Source organism: Ctenopharyngodon idella, chromosome 11, assembly GCF_019924925.1.
Source record: "Ctenopharyngodon idella isolate HZGC_01 chromosome 11, HZGC01, whole genome shotgun sequence".
NCBI classification, from domain to species: domain Eukaryota; kingdom Metazoa; phylum Chordata; class Actinopteri; order Cypriniformes; family Xenocyprididae; genus Ctenopharyngodon; species Ctenopharyngodon idella.
This window is the reverse complement of record NC_067230.1, coordinates 4,211,848-4,234,784: the sequence shown is the minus strand read 5'-3', so window position 1 is coordinate 4,234,784 and position 22,937 is coordinate 4,211,848. Positions and strand designations below refer to the sequence as shown.

Here is a 22,937-nt window from a genome sequence, read left to right as displayed (position 1 = left end):
AGCAAATAGCACTTACTTATATTATTTTAAGTTTTAAATAAAACAAACGAACAAACAAACAAACATGAATCAAATTTAACATTACTTAATAATTGTGGATATAGTCCCCTGTTGTTTAAAAGCTAAGAATATCAACCTCTATATTTTTTTCCAGGATATCCAAACAGATAACTCATATTTAAAAAAAAAAAAAAAAAAGAAAAAAAAAAAAGAATGCAGGTATTAGCTATTGAGCTATATTAACTATTGATTCAGGTATTAGCTATTAGCTACTAGCCATTGATCTATTAGCTATTGTTCTACTTTGCCTTCCATAACTGAAAATAAATCTATAATGGGCATACTATTGACATTTTCATTCATTTCTACGGTGACTTTTTTTGTAATACAATTCATTTTCACACCTCAGATATTGATACAGTCTATAATAGCCTATTTTGCGATGATAATTTTGATTGTAAAATAAAATAAACAAAGCTTTATTCTCTTTGTGATTTAACACGCATTATTCTATTTCGACAATAATACAAAGTACAGGATTAACTTACACAGGAATATAATTAATTAATGCACGGCCATTAAAAGAAGACTTTTATTTTGCTTGGTAGTTCCCCACAAGTAACTAGACCCGGAAACACCTTTTAAAATAAAAGTGTCATACGTGAGTGGGGTTATATTGCATTGCAGACAGACACAGGCCCTCAGAGTCACAGTCATGGCCGGTAAAAGAGCTCTAGTGATCCTGGCGAAGGGTGCGGAGGAGATGGAGACGGTGATCCCTGTGGATGTCATGCGCAGAGCGGGGGTCTGTACAACTCTCAAACATGTTATATTGAGCTGGCGCGCAAATGCAGTGCCAGTGTATGCATGCTTGTAGGCGACTAGTTATATATTATGAACGCTCTTAATTGCAGCGTTCTTTCTAAAGTGAATGCAGTGATCAGTTTCTTTTGCATGGATGTTGCTGTTCATGTGCGACTGTATATGGTTACATACTGCTGACAGACTCTGAGCTGCCAGTGTGTAAATGCCAAAGTTTGCTGCTCTACAGCAGAGAGTCAGCTGGACTGTGACATTATTACATAATCAGATTTTATAAGTAATCTTTTGGGAGAATGTGATACTTTTATCCAGCAAGCATGCATTACATTGATCAAAAGGAGCATTAAAGACATTTATAATGTTAGAAAAGCTATCTATTTTCAACTAAATGTTGTTCTTTTGAACTTTCTATTCATCAAAGAATCCTGGAAAAAAAAGTTTGCACAAAAATATTAAGCAGCAAAACTGTTAACTGTTAACATTGATAATAATAAGAAGTGTTTCTTGAGAAGCAAATCATCATATTAGAATGATTTCTGAAGGATCATGTGACACTGAAGACTGGAGTAATGATGCTGAAAATTCAGCTTTGATCACAGGAATAAATTATATTTCAAACGTTATTACATAATGTATGGGTCAAAGACAAAAAGGGTTTATTTGAAACCTTAAAAGTAGATGTTTTACTTGAATTTAATGTGCTTTTTATGTATATAAAATCACTTTTGTAAATTTCTATTGATGCAGACATCTAAATGTCTTTGACCCATATGTGTGTGTGTGTGTGTGTGTAATTAAAATAATAATATATATTGTAAAAGTAAGTCCTGTAAAAACTTGCATGCTAAACTTTCATATAAAAATATACTGATTGAGAGATCGGAAACATCATAAAATCTCTTATTAAATCTTAAAAGAATATCACAATTAGGTTTGGCTTTAGATGGATGATTTTGTCAAATGACAACTATTACACATATATGCACATTTCATCTTTCTCTCTCTCTCTCTCTCTCTTAGATTGCTGTTACTGTGGCGGGTCTGGCGGGTAAAGAGCCAGTGCAATGCAGTCGCGATGTCATGATCTGCCCAGACTCAAGTCTGGAAGATGCCCGCAAACAGGTCCGGCTTTTACTTGGTCCCAATAAGTTCAAAGTTGACTAGAGATCGTCATAAGTATTCAATATTCAATATCAGTCTGAATCCAAATTCATCTGTGAACTGATTTGGGCTGAATGATGTTGAAGATGAAGGTGAATGGAGTGTTGTCTCCATCTACTGGCTAAATAATGCATTGCCAATAATACCATACCATTGGTTAACATTAAAATACATTTAAAATTGTTGTAACTCAATTTAAACTAGACTTTCTCAGAATATTTTCAGTTTACCCTTGATTTGTACATATGCACATCAGCTATGGTAAAGAAAGAATCTTGCCTGATTTTCCACTTAATGCAGATGCATGTCATTTTTCTGACAGGGTCCATATGATGTCGTACTTCTGCCTGGAGGTTTGCTTGGAGCTCAGAACCTTTCTGAGGTACAAATATGTTTTAATTATGTGTATTTAACAGTTGAATGGATTCCAGAGAGCTTTCACGCCGTGCACATCTTGCATAACATTATGCCGTGTCCCTCAAATAAATAGAAAACATCTTTGAGTCATCTGCTGAGGTCGTATTGTGAAATGCAAACATTGCATAATTATGTAAATTTAAGAAGTGTTGTACCAGTGATTTCAGTAATGCATGATATATGTGTGTGTGTGTGTGTGTGTGTGTGTGTGTGTTGTAGTCTCCCGCTGTGAAAGAGGTGTTGAAGGACCAGGAGGGCAGGAAGGGTCTGATCGCTGCAATCTGTGCAGGTAATCTTCATATCGTGACCTCTGTGCACACATTAACCTTTTCCTGAATAAACATAATTTATTTCAACTGTTTCAGTGCTGTTCCATTATGCAAAATGTCAGGAAGAGAAGTCGTATATTACCTTTTTCCTCCAGTATGAATTTCCCAGAGGGCCTTTGGTAATATTTTCCCATGGGGCCTTTGCCCCCGTTGTACACCTGAACCGTCGAGATAATTTCTGGAAGATTTCTGTGCCACATATCTATGTCAATATGATGCTCACAGCTCAGCGGAGTATAATTATGACTGCCGATCTGTAAAACTAAAAATCGCAAATACAAATTATGAGGATAATGAGTTGTAATAATTGGCAGTATTAAGCACGTCCATCTTCATTTGGAAGCATATTGAACACAGAGATGTGTGCTATCAGCTTTGCCGTTCAAGGGCTTGTGAAGGACGTGGTGAATGAGGACAGTGAGCCCATGTGGCCGCAGAGAGCAGAGGAGAGTGGAAGGCGTCCCAGAAAACGGCAGATGTCCCTATAGGGATCTGTACTGAACAGGAGACGGCTTCTTTTAGTGCCGTGGAATACCTTTAAAACAGAGTCTGTATCCGTAAATTCAGAATGCATGATTACAGCCAAGAATAAATTAGCAGACACAATTTCTTTGGTAATTACACTGTCCTATTTCAAAATCTGCATCCAAGTTTTTTTGCTTCAGTCCATGTCTGTTAACTTTATATGCTATATGTGTGTGTGTCTGTGTGTGTCTGTGTGTGTATATACACATATATATATATATATATATATATATATATATATATCTCTCACAGTAATGAGAATTGTATATATTTTATATATATATATATGTGTGTGTGTGTGTGTGTAATGTCATAATATGCTCAGTGTTATTTTAATATGATTGATATACTATTTTTGTTAATATTTTGAATTTTCTGTTTTAATTTTAATTTTAGTTTAAGTTATAGTGATTTTTGTGTGTGTGTGTGTGTGTGTTTTTGTCATTTATATTAGTATGGAAGCTTGTTTCCTCCATGAAATAAAAAACAAAAAAAGGGAATTCCGACTTTTTATCTCACATTTCTGACTTTTTTTTTCCTCGCAATTGCGAGTTTATATTTCTATTATTTAATTTTGCTTTTTTTTTTTCTTCTCAGAATTAATTCTCAGTTATAAAGTCAGAATTGTGAGATATAAGCTTACAATTGCTTGTTATAATATCCAATTTCCTTAAATAAAGACTTAAATACTGACATTGTTACCCCAGAATTTATTATATAGAGTTTATATATCACAATTCTGACCTTTTAACTCACAATTAAATGTTATAAATTCAGAATTGCAAGACATAAACTCAATTCTGAGAAATAAAGTCAAAACTGCAAGATGCAAACTCTCAATTGTGAGAAAAGAGGTCAGAATTGTAAGATTAAAAAGTCATTACCTTTAATTAACCATTACCTTTTTTAAAAAAAATTAGTGGTGGAAACAAGCTTCCATATATTAGTGTCTTTCTTTTTTTTTTTTTTTTAGATTTTTAGTTTATTATTTTTAGGTATGTTATAGTACTCCCATGACACCTAGCTGAATTAAAATAAGTTAAAGCTTTTTATTTTATTTTATTTTATTTTCATTAATGGTTGTTTTATTTCAAGTAATGAAAAGGAGTTTTAGTGAACGATAATAACCCTGAATGTGCCCGGTCATGATATTGTGCAAGCAAGCTTGACTATTCAAAGTATGTTACATGTAGTGAGGCTTTGATACCCTTTGAGACTGTGATTGGGACATAAAGGTCCATTATACCTGCTTGTCTTTTATTTCCTTTTGTGGACTGAGCTTCTCACACTGACCTGTAACAGTAGATGCAAAGATCAGATCGGTCAGCAGACGTCCTGCCAGAGAGTGTAATCACTAGACCGCACTGGGCATCTGCCAAAGTGCACAATCAATAGTTAAGAGCTCTCTTTTCATTAATGTTCAGATGAGCTTAGTGCACAGCCAGGGCACTGCCAATGATAATGCAGCAAAATTATTTTTAGATCCTATTTTTACTTCCTTCCGTTCGTTCTTCCAATGCGGATTGCAGAATTAGATGGAAATTTATACCTGGTTTATTTTGGATAACAATATATTGATGTTTGGCTGACAGTGAAATGATTTACCATGTTAAAAACACTTTGCTCTTCCCATGCACTGGCACTGAATACTAAATTATGCACTGTTTGACTTCAGCAACAGTTTAATATTAATAATCTTCATTATTTCCTACTTTTAAGAGAAAACAGAAGAGATTGTCTAAGATCATTTTTTGACCTGTTGCAGGCCCGACGGCACTTTTGGCTCATGGTATTGCATATGGCAGCACGGTTACCACCCATCCAGGTGCCAAGGACAAGATGATGGCTGGAGGTAATGTCTCTATTTAAACACCTAGTCATTTTCTCACAAGCAGTGATGTCAATGATGGAAACCTGCACTTGCAAATGGAAGTTTTTGGAACGCAATTATACTATACGTCTTAATGCATACTATGTGCTGTTCATCTTACCAGAAATGTGAGGGCAAACAGTTTATTGCATTGTAAGATATATTATGTAGGCTACTGCATATATCTAGAAATGTTGTAGGTCATCCAGGATTTCTCTGCATACTTAATACAGTATGCAAAGTTTGTACTTGTAGGCTGTGGTGATATCTTTAGCCATATGAATTATTTTGTATTCTTCTTCTTCTAGATCATTATAAATATTCAGAGGCTCGAGTTCAGAAGGATGGCAACGTGATCACCAGCAGAGGGCCAGGAACCAGCTTTGAGTTTGCCTTGACTATAGTGGAGGAGCTCATGGGTTCAGAGGTCGCTGCCCAAGTCAAAGCCCCACTCATCCTGAAAGACTAATCATCAGACTGTGAAGATCTGCACTGTTTAACGTTGCATTTACAATTGTACTGCTCTGCTGATATAAAAGGGAGTTGAATTTAATTGGTCTGGACGAATATTTAATGAAATTACTTAATTTGTGTTATTGCAGACTGGCTATAGATAATCTAAATGGCACGAAAAATAAAATAGCTTTCTGTCAGATTCGTAGTTTTCTTGTTTTGCACTTATAAACTTCTGTACCAGAATAAAAGTATAGTGCATTAAACTCATGAAGTCTCTTAATAACTTCTACATTTAACATGAACAGATAAATATGTGTTGCTTGTTAAAATCTTGAGCACTTTGACGGCACAACAGCAAGGAGAAGGAGCAATATATATATATATTATTACACATATATATAAATCTAATTTTATATAAATTATATATATATATTATATATATATATATATGTAATAATATATATAAACTTAGATTTGTAAATATATATATATATACATAGACTTTTTTTTTTTTACAAATCTAAGTTTATATATATATTATTACACATATATAATATAATATATAAATAATATTAAATTAGATTTATATATGTAATAATATATATGTACCGATTTGTAATATATATATATATATATATATTTATTTATTTATTTATTCATTTTATTTATTTATTTATTTTCTTCACAAATCGAAGTTTGAGGATAGTGTATTGAAAAGGCCTGCATACCTATTGGTCGCTTGTAACATATTTCCAGTGACGTCCTGCAAGGCCAACCAATCAACCGCCGCTGTCTTGTCGCGGTGCGTCTCAGCCAGCCAATAGGAGCATCCCTACGCAGCGCGAGTGTGTCTTTTGTAGCGCGTGGCGAGAGTGTGAAAGCGGCAAAAAAAAAAAGTCACTCGTTGCAGCTTGTCCAACTTTCCTCTCATGTATGCGTTCCTCTGACTGAACGATCGCGCGACATTACACAAAAAGCAGTTTTTAAAGGAGAAAACCGATAAACGTCATATTTAATGAACTCTTATACATCTGTAAGGTAAGAATACGTTATTATATCGCTGTTCAACTACTGTTATGAAAGAAATCAATCACGACTAAAGATTTTGCTGAGGTAAATCGCTGAATATTTCATATGGTGACGTTGAACTACCGTTATCTCCGCATATATGAGGACGTTATGTCAGGATACAGCTTATAAAGTTCGGAAATGATAAACAAATTTCTGTTGTAGTTTACTATTCGCCTACTTTTTAGCTAGTTTATCGTCTTAGAGGTTTGATTTTTGAGTTTTGATGTGAGCTTGAAATGTCAGTTCGTGATGAACAGCATCTGGAGCTGCTGGAGTCAACATCTGCTTCCATATAAAAAGACTAAATATAAAACATATTTTTGTTCACCATCTTTAAATGTTTTTTATAACTCGATAAGTAGAGATGGGTTTTGCAGGATATCTTTGGCATCACCCTTTATCAGTACGTTATTTACCATGGTTGCTAAACACCTGTTTTACTGTTACTACTGCAAAACATATCTTTTGTCTATTGCAGTGGTTCTCAAACCTGTCCTGGAGTACCACCAGCCCTGCACATTTTGTATGACTCCCTCATCTATCACACCTGATTCAACTTATGATCTCATTTAGTAGAGACTGCAAGACTTGAAATTGGTGTGTAAGATATAGGGAGACATACAAAATGTGCAGGGCTGGTGGTACTCCAGGACAGGTTTGAGAACCACTGGTCTATTGTTTTATGTTTGATGACATTGGCTAATACCAAGTTAGTTTAATTAAAATAACAAACACTGTGGTATTATGGTGGAAATTATAGTTATCATGGTACTTTTTTTGTGAGGGAACTGCCTTAGAAAACATATGTAGCACAAATGAATCATTGACATTATATTTATGCATTATACAAAGTGACTTGCATTACATTAAAGGTAGTACATGCCTTCCCTGGGAATCGAACCCATGACCTTGGTGTCTACTGTTTGAACTATAAGAATGCATTTAAGGATATTGAGAAGAGTTTTGCACATTTGCTGACGTGATATACCTGGATTTTTGACCAGACAGATTGACTTGAATGAATCCCTATGTCTGAAATGCACTTCCGAAGAGGCTTTCAAACTGACAGAGCTCAACTTTATGCAAATGAGCAGTGGCATAATGCGATGACTACCAATGGCAGTGCCTGATGCAGTTGGATACTGCTGTGAAGTTGGAATGCCTACTAAAAGAGTCACAGCAAGGATGTCTTCACTCTCATTGGTAGTTGCTGCATCACGTTGCTCTGCATTTGCATAAAAATTTCTGTTGAAAAGTTTCTGGATACGGCCACATCCTGTCTGCAATAGTTTATATAGCCTACTGCTGGAAGCTCTTTTTTTTAATTGAATGAGTGGAGGTCATTTTGTTGCTGGCAGTGTAGTGTAAAAATGGTCTTTACACAGGATGGATGAATATAATTAGAATTTATAATTTAACTTTTTTTTTTTTAAGTTGCTTCAATAGGTGATAGAATGCTGTACAAAGTTAGAATATTTTCAGTAGTCACTTTTTTTTTTTTTTTTAATGGACAAAAATATATACAGCAATCAGTCCAAACCGTGTGGCAGGCGGAAATGCACTTGCTTTGTCAGAAAAGTACTTAAAATTGGCTTCCATCGTTTTCACACTTCAGCTTGGCTGCAGTTATTTAAGACCATCCCTCAAGCCACATGTGAATGTGCTCTTCTCAACTCGAGTGCAGGAACAGGAAGGTGAATAGGCAAGAGTTCTCCTCAGGCTGCATGCAAGTGCATCTTTTTTTTTCTTTCTTTTTTTTTTTTTTTGGTGGCCTCTGCTCCATTCCGCTGCAGCACTGCAAACCAGTGTATAAATAGAAACCACTGTCTTACTCATCTTTTAACAAGCTGCATTTGGGACTAGAGTACTGCCAGGAGTCATCCAAACAAAAGAGTAACATTGCACACAAATGCAGCACTAAGAGTATTGCTGGTACCACAGTGCTTGTGATATACAGTATAATAGCCTGCATTGCTGACATAGTTGAGGATTGCCCTTGAAGAACGCACAATTTGGAAACATTGTAATAATATAAATTCATCTAGAAAAGATGGACCGTGAATGCCTCCTTTCTTTCTCAAAGATATTTCTGGAATATTAACATATTTTGCGGCACATTTTCCTGCTTGCGTAGCTGTACAGTAGAGAGCTGGCGGCTAGACTCTGGCAGAGAGTGGTGCTATTAGCCAAACTGAGTCATTCATTGGTTTAATGATGCAATTATGGGACACTTCACTGACTTCCCTGATTGAATCTTCCCTTTTAACCATATCTGTTGGCTAACATTTAAAGGGGACCTATTATGCAAAATTCACTTTTACATGGTGTTTGAACATATAAATGTGTGTTGGCAGTGTGTACACCACCATCCTATAATGATAAAAATCCAACCCACTCCCTTTTTTTTAATCCCCATAAATCATAAGCAGTGTCTCAGAACAAGCTGTTCACAGATTCTGTACAAAGTGACGTCAGTTTGTACAGGCCCTGCCCAAGACTGTTGATGGACTCTGCCGTATTAGCATAGACCCTGCCCTGAGCGAGTTGTACACTGTCTGCCATTTTCTCCATGCCGGAGCAGCTGTAGCGACAAGGATGTCTGGTAAGCAACTCGGGTGTTTTGTTGTTGGATGTAAGAGTGAACATAACAGTCTTCATGTACTCCAGTGAAACATTTTACACCAGACTGCTTAGTACAAAGGGACAATACAAAACATTTTTTGCTAAAAAGCTGTTACTTAAGGAAGCTGATCCAGCTTATAGTCTCCGGAGCGATACTGGTTACGACAGTAATGAAAGGGAGAGCACGCACTTTATTAAATTTCATCGTAGTAGTTTTACGGACATAAGGTTTACCAGTTTATTAAGCATCTGGCTCTGTAGGCATCATTGTCCGACTCTGGTTTGAACTGAACACCACTACTGACATTGTTATCAATGTAAAGCTGCTTTGGCACAATCTACATTGTAAAAAGCGCTATATAAATAAAGGTGACTTGACTTGACTGACAGTTTCTGATATTTTCAGTGCATGAGATTGTCCTGTTTTGTTGTTGTCGGTATGCCAGAGCTCTTGAAGCCCTGTCCTCTTCTTGAAAGGGGACCAGGAGCAGCAGCTAATTTGCATTTAAAGGGACACACACAAAAATGGCACGTTGTTGCTTACCCCCAAAAAGTGGCGATTTTAACATGCTATAATAAATGATCTGTTGGTTTTTTTAAGCTAAAACTTCATCAGAGACTTATTTTTGATCTTGTTAGGCCTAAATTTCACTGGTATCTAAAATGTTAGTGTCATAGCCTTATTTATTACAATACAAGGATACATGGCTCAAAAACAACAAACTAACAGCTATTTTATTCATTTATTACTTGTTTGTGGTGGTGCCAGTGAAAGTTGAACCATTGAATTAATTGAATCGAATCAAAAATCTCGAATTGAATTGAAATCTTGTGAATCAGAATCGAATCCAGTCAAGACATCTGTATTGATACCTAGCCCTAATGCTAATGTAATTATCGTTATACTTATCTATATCTGTAGTTAATAATAGTTTGATATTCTTTCTCAGAAACATAATACCCTCTTTTCAGAAATGAAACAGCAAATAGGAAACACTTATCCAGTTTAATGGTTATATGTCTCTCAAACCGTGACCAAAAGAGCATGTTTGTGCTACTTCATAGTGATTTAGAATTTTTTTTTTTTTTTTTTTTTTTTTTTTTTAATTCAGTGTAAGGGACATTGAGATTCTCTCACCTGTCCTTGGGATGCCCTTAATGTCATTAGAGCTTACTAAAGTGATGTGATGTGATTTCCAGTGTTTTCTGAAATATTATGGATAGTTGATTGCTGTAATTTGTCATATTTTATCTCCGTGACATTTTCATTTGCAGGGGTTAATTAGAAACCTGTCAGATGGTACGATGATCATCATTATAATAGTTACTTGTGTGTTATTTGTGGTTTTGTAATTAGCCATGCAAATGTAATTCCCAAATTTCCATTGCTAAAGGGACTTGGATTTTGAACACTCTACCCATAATGGGCAAAAATGACTTGGTCGTTCTCAGCATGTGATTTACTGTTGTGTCTTTTCAAGGTCAAGGCTATGTTAATTATCTTTCATAAAATTGCAGCATTTTGCTGAAAATGAGCTCACCTGCTCCATTCCTTTCTCAAACTATTGTTTTCCAGCTGAGAAATGGACGCAGTTCCTGCAAGTATTGAAAATACCTCTCTTGTCATCATGAAAATGCCAGTGTACGTCCCAGTGGGAAGGCTGTGGATGTTGCTTGGTGCTATGACAATTTATTGTCTTTTCTAAGTGCTCTTTAATCTTAGAGTCAGGGAAAGAATAGTGTACGATGTTGAACCTGCTATTATATGAGAAATGTATTGACAAATGCTTCGGGGCATTTTCATGTGTAAAATTTGTTCTTGTTCCATGTAGTAATTTCAGCTTTGCTGTTTTTTTTGTTTTTGTTTTTTTTTGTGTGTGACATTGAGTAGGCCTGTCACGGTAACTACTTTTTGTTGTGCGATATATTGCCCCAGATAAAATTGCGATATTATTGTCATTTTAAGACCATTTTATGCCACTGAATATATAATCATAATAATATAACAGCATGATAATGCAAGTAGGCTTACACATAGGGGTGGGCGATATGGCAAAAATATCATATCACGATTTTTTTTTTCAGGAAAATCACGATTCACGATTTTTATCACGATTCATGTTGTTTTTACTATTTTGCACGTGACTGAGCATTACAGCCAAACTAATTTCCCTATTTTAAAAACAAAGCCTTACAAAATAACAAAATATTAAATAAAATTAAAAATGGCAGACATTTAGGCCAAAGTGGCGAAGATAAAAATCTTTGTCATTATTTTTTGTTATTTGTTATTATTTGTTATTAATTTTATCTTTGTTATTAAAAAAGAAGAAAAACATAGGCTACACATTATACAAATGAAATTAATAAAATGATTTATTTTTTCAGCTACAGTAGATGTATTTAACAGTAGCATTCAAGTAAAAAATTAAATGAACAAATATAAAAATATAACACTAGACTTCACTGTATAAATTATACATTGATTCTTAATAAAGCTAATGTATTAAAGTTCTCAGTCAAGAGCAAAAAGTTATTTTGAAGAATGTGGCCAGACAGTTGCTGGTCCATAGTGACTATGTTTTTCCTACCATGGAAGTCAATGGAGACCAGCACCTGTCCGCCTAACCCACATTCTCCAAAATATTTTATTTTGTGTTCTACACAAGAAAGAAATTAATACAGTTTTGAAAACATAACAGTGAACCATCCCTTTAAGGACAAGCGACCACATGGTTAATATTAGGCTGCTCTGTCACTTTAAAGACCTGCACGTATATCTAATATACAGCCACGCATCCAATTTTCTCTCAAATGTTTACTTTCACTTTAGACATAACCAACTGTGTTTATGTAAACTTTGTGCATATTTGACAGTATTAGAGCAATCGGACTCTAAAGATAACTTAGAAATCAGGCGCTGTTTGACAGGCTTTTAGTGCCTGTGCGCACTCGCGTGAACGCACTCTGAAAAACGCATGTCAGAACAGCGCATCAGCACGCGAAAGAAAAGTTTAACCTGCAAGGCACATGAAATAATTTTTGTGGATTGAAGTGTCCCGCGAATATTACTCTCTACAGCTGCGTTAAAATGTGATGTGAATGTACGTCACGTTGAACAGTATGCTGAGATGGAGGCGCTGGAACTGCAACTGATAGAAAGCACTGTAGCACGATACTACGATATTTCTTCATAAGCAGATCATGGAGACATTTTAATCGTCCACGATCAAAAATTGTTGTAACGCACACCCCTACTTACACACTTGCAAATGACAATGAACTTAACTCTTAAGAATATTTAGATACTGCAATTGAAGCGTCAAAAAAATAATAACGTTGAATAAATAATAAATAAACCTTTTGCTAACAAAAACTGCAAAATAACAAGTAGAAAAAAACACTTGCAAATGCACAAAAGGCACTTATATGGAGATTTTCCATCTACAGGTTTTTCCCTGATTTTCTCAGTAAAGTAAGGGTGCACGCTTTTGTCAGATGTCCATATGAACAAACACACAAATTTAGCAGTCAGATATGACCTGTTGAGGTATCTGTTTTTCTAGAGGCGCGTTTGAAAAACTCCTTTTAACTTGAGCGCCGTGTTTTAGCGCTGCGTCATGCACGAGATACTGCGAAAGACGCGAGTGCAACAGTCAAACATGTTTCCATGGAAAAACGCCGCAGCGGAATGCAAAAACGCATTCTCTATGAAAACAAACTAGACACTCGCGACTGCCACGTCCTGTGTGAAACTAGCTGTGAGCGTGCACCATTTCACGCTATCATGTTTATATTTGCACCACTGGATTGCGGAAACTGAGTGCATTTGCACTTATTCTTCCAAACTGTCTGTAGTTTTCAGGAAAACACTATGATGACTCGAATGGCGCATTTTTCCGCCTGTCGATATCAGCTCTGTATGAAGGAGCTGCCTGAGCCCCGCTTTCACCCCAGAGAGCAGACGAGATGACAGAGGCAGCACGATCGGAAAAATGTCTGTGACATTTATTTTTGTGTAAACATAATGGGCAATTAATATAAAATATTGCGTCACCAAAAATGTTTGAGGTCATGTCCATATATCGTGCGATAAATTGATTTATCGACTATCGCGACAGGCCTAATTCTGAGTTTTCATCACAGGCGTAACTGATAATATAGTTTTCAGGGAAACCTGTATAAAATTTTCTGTAGTGGCTGTTTTGAAATGATTTATTTCTTTCCTGATGTGACCGAAGACAACCTCTTGAGCTGTTTTGCCTGTAGACCTATTAAAATGATGGTTAATGGATTTCTGTTTAAAAGGAAACTTCATTGATTTTTAATGTTATGACTTGTCCATCAAACACTCAGTTGAGTCTTTTCAGACAGCATCCCAATTATCTTTTTGCTCATCCCACTTATACATTATATATACTCATGGATTTGTGAATGTTTAATAGACTACTGTGATCTTCAAGAATGCATTTATTCTTACACTGTTCTGTATCCTGCGTAGCACTCATAGTACTTAGGCTAAATGTAGAGGTGTTTCCTTTTGGCCATGCTGCAAAGATGGGAATAGAAAGGTGGCAAAGAGATCTGCTGTAGTATGGCTGGACTGGATGTGAGCCAAGGACCAGCGACACAGTAGTATGCAATGCTAGATTTGCTGCAGTCCCCAAGGCTCTGGGCAAATGTCTCAAACTAAAGCATGTGCTAATACAATCTGTGTGGAAAATAAGATGATGGTCTATAGTGCAGAAACTGAAATAAAGGAAAGGCAGTACCATTGGATATAGTCTATTTTGATAAGGGATTTTGTGCTATAGTGCTAGAGATGTTTTAGAAACTTTCTCCTTTTTACTTCACTTACCAACTAGCATTCCCTTTTTTTTCTTTCTTTCTTCAGTCGAAAAGAAATTAAGGTTTTTGAGGAAAACATTCCAGAATTTTTCTCCATATAGTGGACTTCAACAGGGACCAACGGGTTGAAGGTCCAAATGTCAGTTTCAGTGCAGCTTCAAAGGGCTCTACATGATCCCAGACGAGGAATAAGGGTCTTATCTAGCAAAATGATTGGTCATAAAAAATAAAAATTAATATACTTTTTAACCACAAATGCTCATCTTGCTCATCTTGCACTGCTCTGCGATGCACCACGCATTACGTAATCATGTTGGAAAATTCACGCGTGTCGTAGGCGGAAGTACCGTGGTAGGGCGAAAAACTCATTTTCTCCTCCAACTTCAAAATTGTCCAGTGTCTTTGTTTTACCTTTTTTTGTAAAGGCCGTTTGACTTGGTCTTTGCATGTTCACTTTGTAGACACTTGCTCGGTACTTCCACCTACGTCACGCGTGACTTTTCCAGTGTGATTATGTAATGTGTGGCGCATCACAGAGCAGTGCAAGATGAGCATTTGTGGTCAAAATGTATATAAATTGTAATTTTTTTTTTTTTTTTTTTAAGAAAATGACCGATAGTTTCGCTAGATAAGACCCTTATTCCTCGTCTGGGATCATGTAGAGCCCTTTGAAGCTGCACTGAAACTGACATTTGGACCTTCAACCCGTTGGTAACCGTTGAAGTCCTCTATATGGAGAAAAATCCTGGAATTCCACTGAAGAAAGAAAGACATAAACATCTTGGATGAAATGGGGGTGAGTAAATTATCAGGAAATTTAAATTCTGAAGTGAACTAATCCTTTAATAATGAAATAAAAATGACAAAAAAAAAAACATTTAAAATGAGTACATTTTGTGCACTTTCTTATAATTTATTTAGTTTATATTGCAAATATATGCACTATCAAACAAATATATTACAGTTTGTATTAACTCAAACTAGAGTTTTAATGGAATTAAATTTAATCACATATACATTATGTGGAAATAAACAGTTTTTTTCACAATAGTAAACGATAATATTGAAATACCTCTTAAACAACATTTTTGCTCATATAACTATGGGTTATGCATGGGTGGGGAAAGATTTGAAGCTATAATCAATATTAATAAGCCAATCAAATCCTGATATCCCACTGTATGTTATTTCCAACAGAATTCTGTTTCACTGGGATACATTTCCGATTATGGAAGCTGAATGCATTGTAAATGCTGTTTAATGTTGTCTTTGAAGTTTGTCCTTTAAAGAGGCTCAGTGTATTTCACCACAAACCTGTGATGTGTCCTTCGACTCAGCAAATATATCAAGTCCAACATAATGTTGAAGAAATGTGTGTGGAGCCATTCCCAGAACCCTTTACCTGTCCAGACACATTTTTGCAGTGTGTTTCTATAAAGACATTTTAAACATGCTAGCTTAAATTTGTTTCTCTCTCTCTCTCTCTCTCTCTCTCTCTCTCTCTCTCTCTCTCTCTCTCTCTCTCTCTCTCTCTCTCTCTCTCTCTCTCTCTCTCTCTCTCTCTCTCTCTCTGTCTGTCTGTTCCTCTTTGGACCCGTTGTTTCTCCATATGGTTAGATGTTGCGCTGACTGTGCAGATCGCTGTGTTAGCGTGATGTAAGAGGGAGGGACCCTGCATTTAACGCATCTACTGTGTTCCTCAGTCTCTATTCACTGGCATTGTCTCGGGAGACTCGCTCACACATACACGCCGCTTCGGTCTCTCTCTCCTTCCCATCCGCCCCCTCTCACGAGCACACTCATGCACTCAGGCATACAGGCACACACATTGACAGGGTAGCGTGGAGGATAAACCCACTCACCATTCCCGTCTCATCTCCCCCCTCCCTACCTCTCTCTCTCGTCGTCGTTCCTGACGCTCGGCGGAGGCAATCTGGCTGCACCCACCCAACTCTTCTTCAGCCTCGCCGAGCAGGAAACACTGCATCAGGCATCGGCAGAGGTGGGTAGTCAAGCAACAAGACGAGCTCTCTCTTTGCTTTCCTCTCCATCTCATCCTGCTCCCCACCTAAGCGTGAGTCTGTGTGTGTGTGTGTGTGTTTGTGTGTGTATGTATGTACTGTGCGGGCGAAAGGGAATCCTGTCTTTCCGTCTCCTTGTCTTTCCTGTCTCGGCATCTGCTTGCTGCGTTGAGAGGCATAACCATATTGCACCGGGAGTTATTCTGTCTGCCTGTTTCCCATTGTGCTCAATGATTAATGCATGATGTCTCTGCTTAAATTAGCATTAGGCATAATAACATTCAAAAATTGTGCGATATTTGTGAAATGCATTGAAAAGTAAGCGTTTGATGGCTGAATATGAGCATCATGCTCTCACCTGCTGCAGTGCCCATCTGTTGCCCACAAATGCTGGCTTTACGCTACGCAGTCCGACATTGACAATACGTGTTCTGCTACGGCTTCAATTACAGTAGGTGCGAAGATGTCTTATGGTTTTTCGGAGCCGTCATGACATTATGAGTACCGTCTGCTGGAGAGGAAGTGGCTTTTCCTATTAGGTTGTGTGTGGACGGTGTCGCTCTGCCTCTGGGCACTGGGCCGATGCTGGTAAATGCGAGGAAGGTGCAAGTCGCAGGAATTTGGTGCAGTAAGTTTTAATGGCAGCTACAGCATTTAAGAAAAGGTGCTAGGTCTCTTGTTTTAAAGGTTGGAGCTTGTTTATTTTTTTGCAAATGATGTCCATCACTTTTGTATTGTGTGATCCCAACCATGTTTACAAGACCAAAAGGGATAGCACTGATGTTTTTTGAACTTGGCTGTGTTAAACGGCATCAGTGATTGAAATGTATAATGCACAGATAGCTCATCATTTTCATAAGATATACTATTTCCTTGGTATTATACAAAATAAACTGCTGTCATATAGTAAATGATACATATTGTAAGTAATGCTTGTCTTACAATAGAGCTGGACTAGGGCTGGGCGATTTTTCTGATGAAATTTTTTTTTTGTTTTTTTTTTCCCTCTCGATTAATTCGAATTTAATGTTTTGCCTCGATTTTATTATTTTTAAATCGAGAAATCGCAATTTTGAATAAAAATGTTAGGAAGTGTTACAATTAGACATGTTGACAATACAGCAATGATAACCGTGTTAGGAGAAGAAAATGTTCCGACCTCATGATGGTGCCAGTGCGCCTGATTAACCGTTCTCATGTGACGCTCTATGAGCGTAGAACACATCACTGTTCTTAAGCGGCTGTTCATTCAGAAATGCGTTATTGCGTTATAAAAATGAGAGGCAGGCAGTGGAATGAGGAAAAAAAGGCAAAGATATTAAATGCGAGTTGAGATTTTTTTTTAACTTTTTTTTTGACCGCCGTGTTTTTAGAATGCCGTTTCATGGGTGAGACGCTGCAAAAGACGCAAGACACAATTGCAACACCTAAACATGCCTGCCAAACTTAAAAACAATTAGACAAATAGCGCAATGGAATGCAAAAACCTGTAAACCTGTTTGATATTTCATGTTTGCATGATGGTGACAGGCTGAAAGCTGCTGTTTCTGTTTTTACAAAGCATTTGTAGGGCCCTATGATTTCCGCGATGCAGAAAATGCGGACAGAATCGCGGAATCCAGTTTTAAAAAACGGAATTTAGTATATAACGCGGAATGTCACTGAATTTGTCAAATTTTTGATTAATGAATTAAAAGCAGGTCAGTACACTTAAATCAAATCGCGATATAGACTAGTGTCCATGAATATTAAACCGCAAATAGACTATAATATTAAATATGAATCCTGCATGTCTGTGTGCCTCTGAAATGAATGACGCGGAAGCGCGGTTTCATTTATCTCACACACACACTGAAGCACGTGCAACGCTCGCGATGTTTTCATCCTCTGACGCCTTACTATATGAGGAAATGAACGCATGAAATTCATTTCCAGAGCCGCTCTGAAAGTCACTTCATCAGCATTTAACCGCTTCGTTTTAGAAAACTATCGTCATGAACGCAGAGAAACTCAAAGCTCTCGGCAACGTCAAAATAAAAGTTCGATTTAACTTGACAGAAACATATTAGTGTTGTACGGTAGAATTTAGATAAATTAATTAATAATAAATTATTAAAAGCTATCTTTTTAAGGAATAATCTCAGTTTTCTTCTATGTTTTAATTGTCATTTGATTGCTGGAAAAATTAAAATACAGAACAGAATTTCTGAGAAAAAAAATGTATATATATTTTTAAATTAATAAATTTTGTTGTTTTTAAGAATTCAATTAATTAGACTTGCTTTTTGATTATTAAAATGTAATTAAACCATTAAAACAGAATATGGTAAACATAAAATTTGGGGAAAAAATAAAATGGATATCATAGGGCCATAAAAAATGTAATTTTTTGTTAAACTTTTAATAAATTGTTGGTAAATTGGATAGTTTCATTATTTCTATTAATTAGACATGCTTTTTGATTACTAAAATTTAATTTAACCATTAAAATGGAGTCCAAAAAAAAAATTAAACTGAAAAAAAAAAAAAAACGGAATCCAGAAAAATTAAAACGGAAAAAACGGAATTTGGGAAAAAATAAAACGGATTTCATAGGGCCCTACATTTGCTGTTAATAATAGCCTATTACTGGTGTTATTTATTGCTATTACTTTTTGGCTAAGAAATATTTAGCATTTTCTTATTGTATATTATTCCTGAGTATATAGGATGTGTTTAAGATAAGATTGTACAACATTTGCCTTCACATTTCAGGCATATTTTCTGCAAAGATATTTAACAAATTGTTTTACATTTACACCATGTTGATCACTTCATGTGTGGTGCACTTGGAATAGAACTTTTTTTTAACCAGATTGTTAATAAAGAGAATGTTACTTAAATCATATTGTAGTTAAGTTAAGGTGACTAGTTAAACAGTAAAAAAAAAAAATCGAAATCGTGAATCGGTCAATCGTTCTAAAAATTTAGATTTTATTTTTTTGCCATATCGCCCAGCACTAAGCTGGACTATCTGGATAAATTGAGAATCAGGTTTTTTTTTTTTTTTTTTTTTTTTTTTTTCAAACAGATCACGATTCTCTTACGAATCTGAACAAACAACTGAACAACAAAATAACAATTTATTAGAGGTTCTGAAATGTTATTGCTGCAGTCTATTTAAAATGTTTAATTCATCTGAATTTTTTTTTTAAACTAGTATTGAATGAATGATTAATTTTTTTCATGTTTCATTACTAGATGAATGTGTTTTTGAACGAATCTCTTGAATGAATGATTCAATGACAAATACAGTTGTTTTAAGTCACTTGTCTCCACCTGGTGGCATAAGGATGTAATTGATATAATCGTTATTTGAAGCGCCAACCCAGCAAACATTGGTCCGACGGCAACGTCGTGTCTCTGGCCAAAAATAGTCGTGGTAGGACGGCATAAATCAGTAAAAATATGTAACACAGACCATTTCCTAAAAATGCATTCAGATATGTTTGCACGTCTACACTTCTCTGGTGTTGCATGTATAATTTTTACTTTGAACTACACGTAGCTAAAAGTCAATGTGTATATAATACTTAATTAATTAAGATAACATCTGAGATGTCTGTTCAAATTTTATTCTGGAACTATTTTTCAACCATGACAGGACATGTCAGAGGGACGTCTTTTCAACGGTCATTAAACGTCCAAATGTTTGCTGGGAAGTTACTTTCAAAAGGTGATTTGCTCTATTTTGATCGCTACTGTAGACATCAGTGTTTTTATCTGAACTATAAACTTTTAACCCAGTACTTCTGTGATAATATGAATATTTGTAACATAGGAATAACAATATTGTGTGGTTGAAACGCATGAAAACTGCTTTCTCTGGGTCAGCAGCAGTGCAAAAATTTGAATATTCTGGTGTGATTTTGTCAAAGGTTTAATAGACACAGGCAAATCGTTGTCATTTAATAGAAATGAGATTGCATGGGTGTTTGAATCGAGATCACGATCTTGTAATGATTAATCATGCAGCTCTTTTTGAAACATACAGGATGACCTGTATAGTCTAGGGCTCAACGCTAAGGATTTTTTCTACTGGCCCAGTTGGTGTAGTAAAAGAAAAGAAAATGGGCCTATAATATAAGCCTAGTTATTGTTTTCGTTGTCTTTGTTACATTTAACCTTAATAAATAGGGTTATTACACTAAAAGCTACTAGATTAACTCACTTAAATTTAAAATTTTGTTAGACAAATAAACAGTAAGTGATAAAATAGTAACAATCAAATTGAGTAATAGCACAAATAAATACAACAGAACAAACATATAAATTAAATAAACAGTGCTTTTCAAGTTTTTCATGTAGGTTTAAACAAGATTTCCAGGTACAGAAATTGTAATCTAATGTATAACTATATAACTATACACTGTAAAAAATCTTGTCCTTGGTTTTACTCAAAAAAATTGAGGCAACTATTTGCATCAGACTTCTAAGTATTTTGAACTCATCTAATTTGTGTTTGACCAATTGGCTTTTACATGTCTTCAGCATGCACACTTGAGTAATTTCTACTCAATTTTCCTCATAAAAATAATTCAAATAATTTGTGTAGCAGTAACATAATTCAACTGAATATACACCTAAAAGAACAGTAAACAGTCTTCAATTAATATTGCACAAGTTATATCATTATATGTAATGAGCAGTATGCTGTAGAAATTAACTTCATTACAGATTTACTGCTAACAATTACTCGTTGAGTAATAGTTTCATATGTCAAGCTACGCTAAACTGTCGTCAACCTAACGTCAGGCTCCACTCGTCACCATGACAGTAGCCCCCAAAACTCCCAACAAAAAAAAAACTTTTTTAATTGCCTTAAAATATGAAATATGAGAAAAATTGCTAGATTATGTTGCAATATATAAAAAAATACGTCGTCACCATGCGAAAAGGGTTCATTGCGTCAGCCAAATCCGGCAGTAAATATTTAAGTAAATGTTACTTAAATAGTTTGTTGGAAATGCACGTGTTTACAAAGCCTTGTCTAGATTACTCAAGATAAGACGTGCACTATATAATTATATAAAATATGTTTTTGCTACAAATCCAAATTAAGTTAATTAACAAACAAATATTTATTTGTAAAAAATAATGATTTATTTTGTTACACTTACAGCCTCAATGATTCATTTTTTTATCAGTGTAGATTAAACATTATTAAAGTTAATCAGGCAAGAACAGTTACAGATGCATAAATGTTTTGCAATGTTGAAAAATTCAAAACGTTAAATACTGTTATTTGAAATTATTTAAAAAATGAAGACGCTTTAAATATGAAATTAAACCCGCCAGTAGGTGGCAGCGAATCACTTTTAATGGGCGAGTCATTGAGATTCAACCGATTCATTCAAACGGCTGATTCATTCAGGAAGTGTTGCTCAGAGATGCAAAACAATTCTGTGGACTTTGTTTGGAACTATTTTCGTTGGCGAAATGGAGTGAAAAAGGCGATTTGGTGTCTAAAATATAAGTCACTTGATATTAAGTTCTTGTTAATTAAACTATACGTTGTATAAAATCAATATCACATTTAAAATCATGCTGATATTTGGAGAAAAACGGCGCTCTATGTAATTTTGGTTAACTATATTAAATGATATAAAAGACATACAGGGGCATTTTTGCCCCTTATCTTTCATTCTGGGGGCTTTCTAAATGCATTTTAATAGACTAAATCATGCAGTGAAAGCGTACACTCGAAATATGCACGCGTACTAGTCTAACCTACTAGACTACGTCACGTAGTGTATGCGTGCACTCAATGGGTGTGTTTTTGTTTGGTTTTTGTAAAGTCAGGGACATACTCGATCATTTCAGATCGTTAAATCAACAATTACGATATCATAGATGATATATATCGCATACCCTATAGACAGTTCCGTCTACTGTCCCGAGCGTCGTTCACACTGGCCCCGGGCCATCGGGCAGTCCTTATTGTCGAGCCCTGTAGTCTGATTCCCAATGAATGACTCGCGTGAACCAGTTATTTTTATCGAAATCGAAAACTGAATCCATATTTCATCCTGAAAAGTGCTAGAATCATTCAGGTCCTTATAGTTCACATCCCTAACAATATATTTACATGTCAAAATTATAATGATCAGTATGCATAAATTATTGTTTGTTAACTTTAAAACGGTAAAGAATTTTCAGAGTCACTGCTACAAGAGATAAAATTAATAATTTGTAGGCACATAATCTGGGTCACCATAATGCATTTAAGTGAAGGCAGTGCTATTCTTAAGACTACAACATCATACAATGCCTTAAAAATTAGGCTTATAATATCTCAAGTTTCAGTGTCTTTCTCTGAGCTGCTTAATATGATCCACAGCATTGAGAATAATTGAAAAAAGACATGATGGAGATCTTTTGTCTGTGGGTTATGTGATCTTGAGACATTGTCCAAAGGCGGATGTGGTTGAGAATGCTAGAGGATGACTGATTGAGATGTGCTAGTCAGATAATATAAGATATTGGTTGTTTTTCGGCAGATTTGTCTTAATAGTTGCTGGACTGTTTTTCAAGCAAACATGAAGGAAGCTCTGCATGTACATTTAAGGTTCTCCTCGGAGAGAACGCCTTAACAGTTCTCTCTAATCATCCTGTGGTGCAGACGCAGAGCTGCTGTCTTGCTGCATTAGTCATGTTTGGGAGTCCCACCAGGGAGAAGGTGTGCACTTGCAGATCTGTGTAACCTACGGCATTTATCACACCTGTCTGCATCGCAGGTGTGTGCTATTGTGTGTA

General features: G+C 35.7%; 2 protein-coding genes across 6 annotated transcripts in view; both read left to right on the top strand.

The window, feature by feature from the left end:
- Positions 1-594: 594 nt before the first annotated feature.
- Positions 595-5,847, top strand: park7 (parkinson protein 7). The gene is made up of 6 exons (XM_051912836.1): positions 595-805; positions 1,843-1,944; positions 2,306-2,365; positions 2,620-2,689; positions 5,020-5,106; positions 5,433-5,847. Exons 1-6 carry the CDS (start codon positions 716-718, stop codon positions 5,591-5,593), a joined length of 570 nt encoding a protein of 189 aa, XP_051768796.1. The 5' UTR covers positions 595-715; the 3' UTR covers positions 5,594-5,847.
- Positions 5,848-6,450: 603 nt separating this feature from the next.
- The window catches only part of kcnab2a (potassium voltage-gated channel subfamily A regulatory beta subunit 2a), a 118,418-nt gene continuing 101,931 nt past the window's right edge, over positions 6,451-22,937 (top strand). For 2 of the 5 annotated variants that reach the window (XM_051912831.1, XM_051912828.1), the window contains exon 1: positions 6,451-6,618. The gene's annotated coding sequence lies outside the window, so the exon portion shown is untranslated. Of the gene's footprint in view, positions 6,619-15,799; positions 16,196-22,937 lie in introns of those variants that run through there. The other 3 variants (XM_051912830.1, XM_051912827.1, XM_051912829.1) reach the window with 2 other exon arrangements.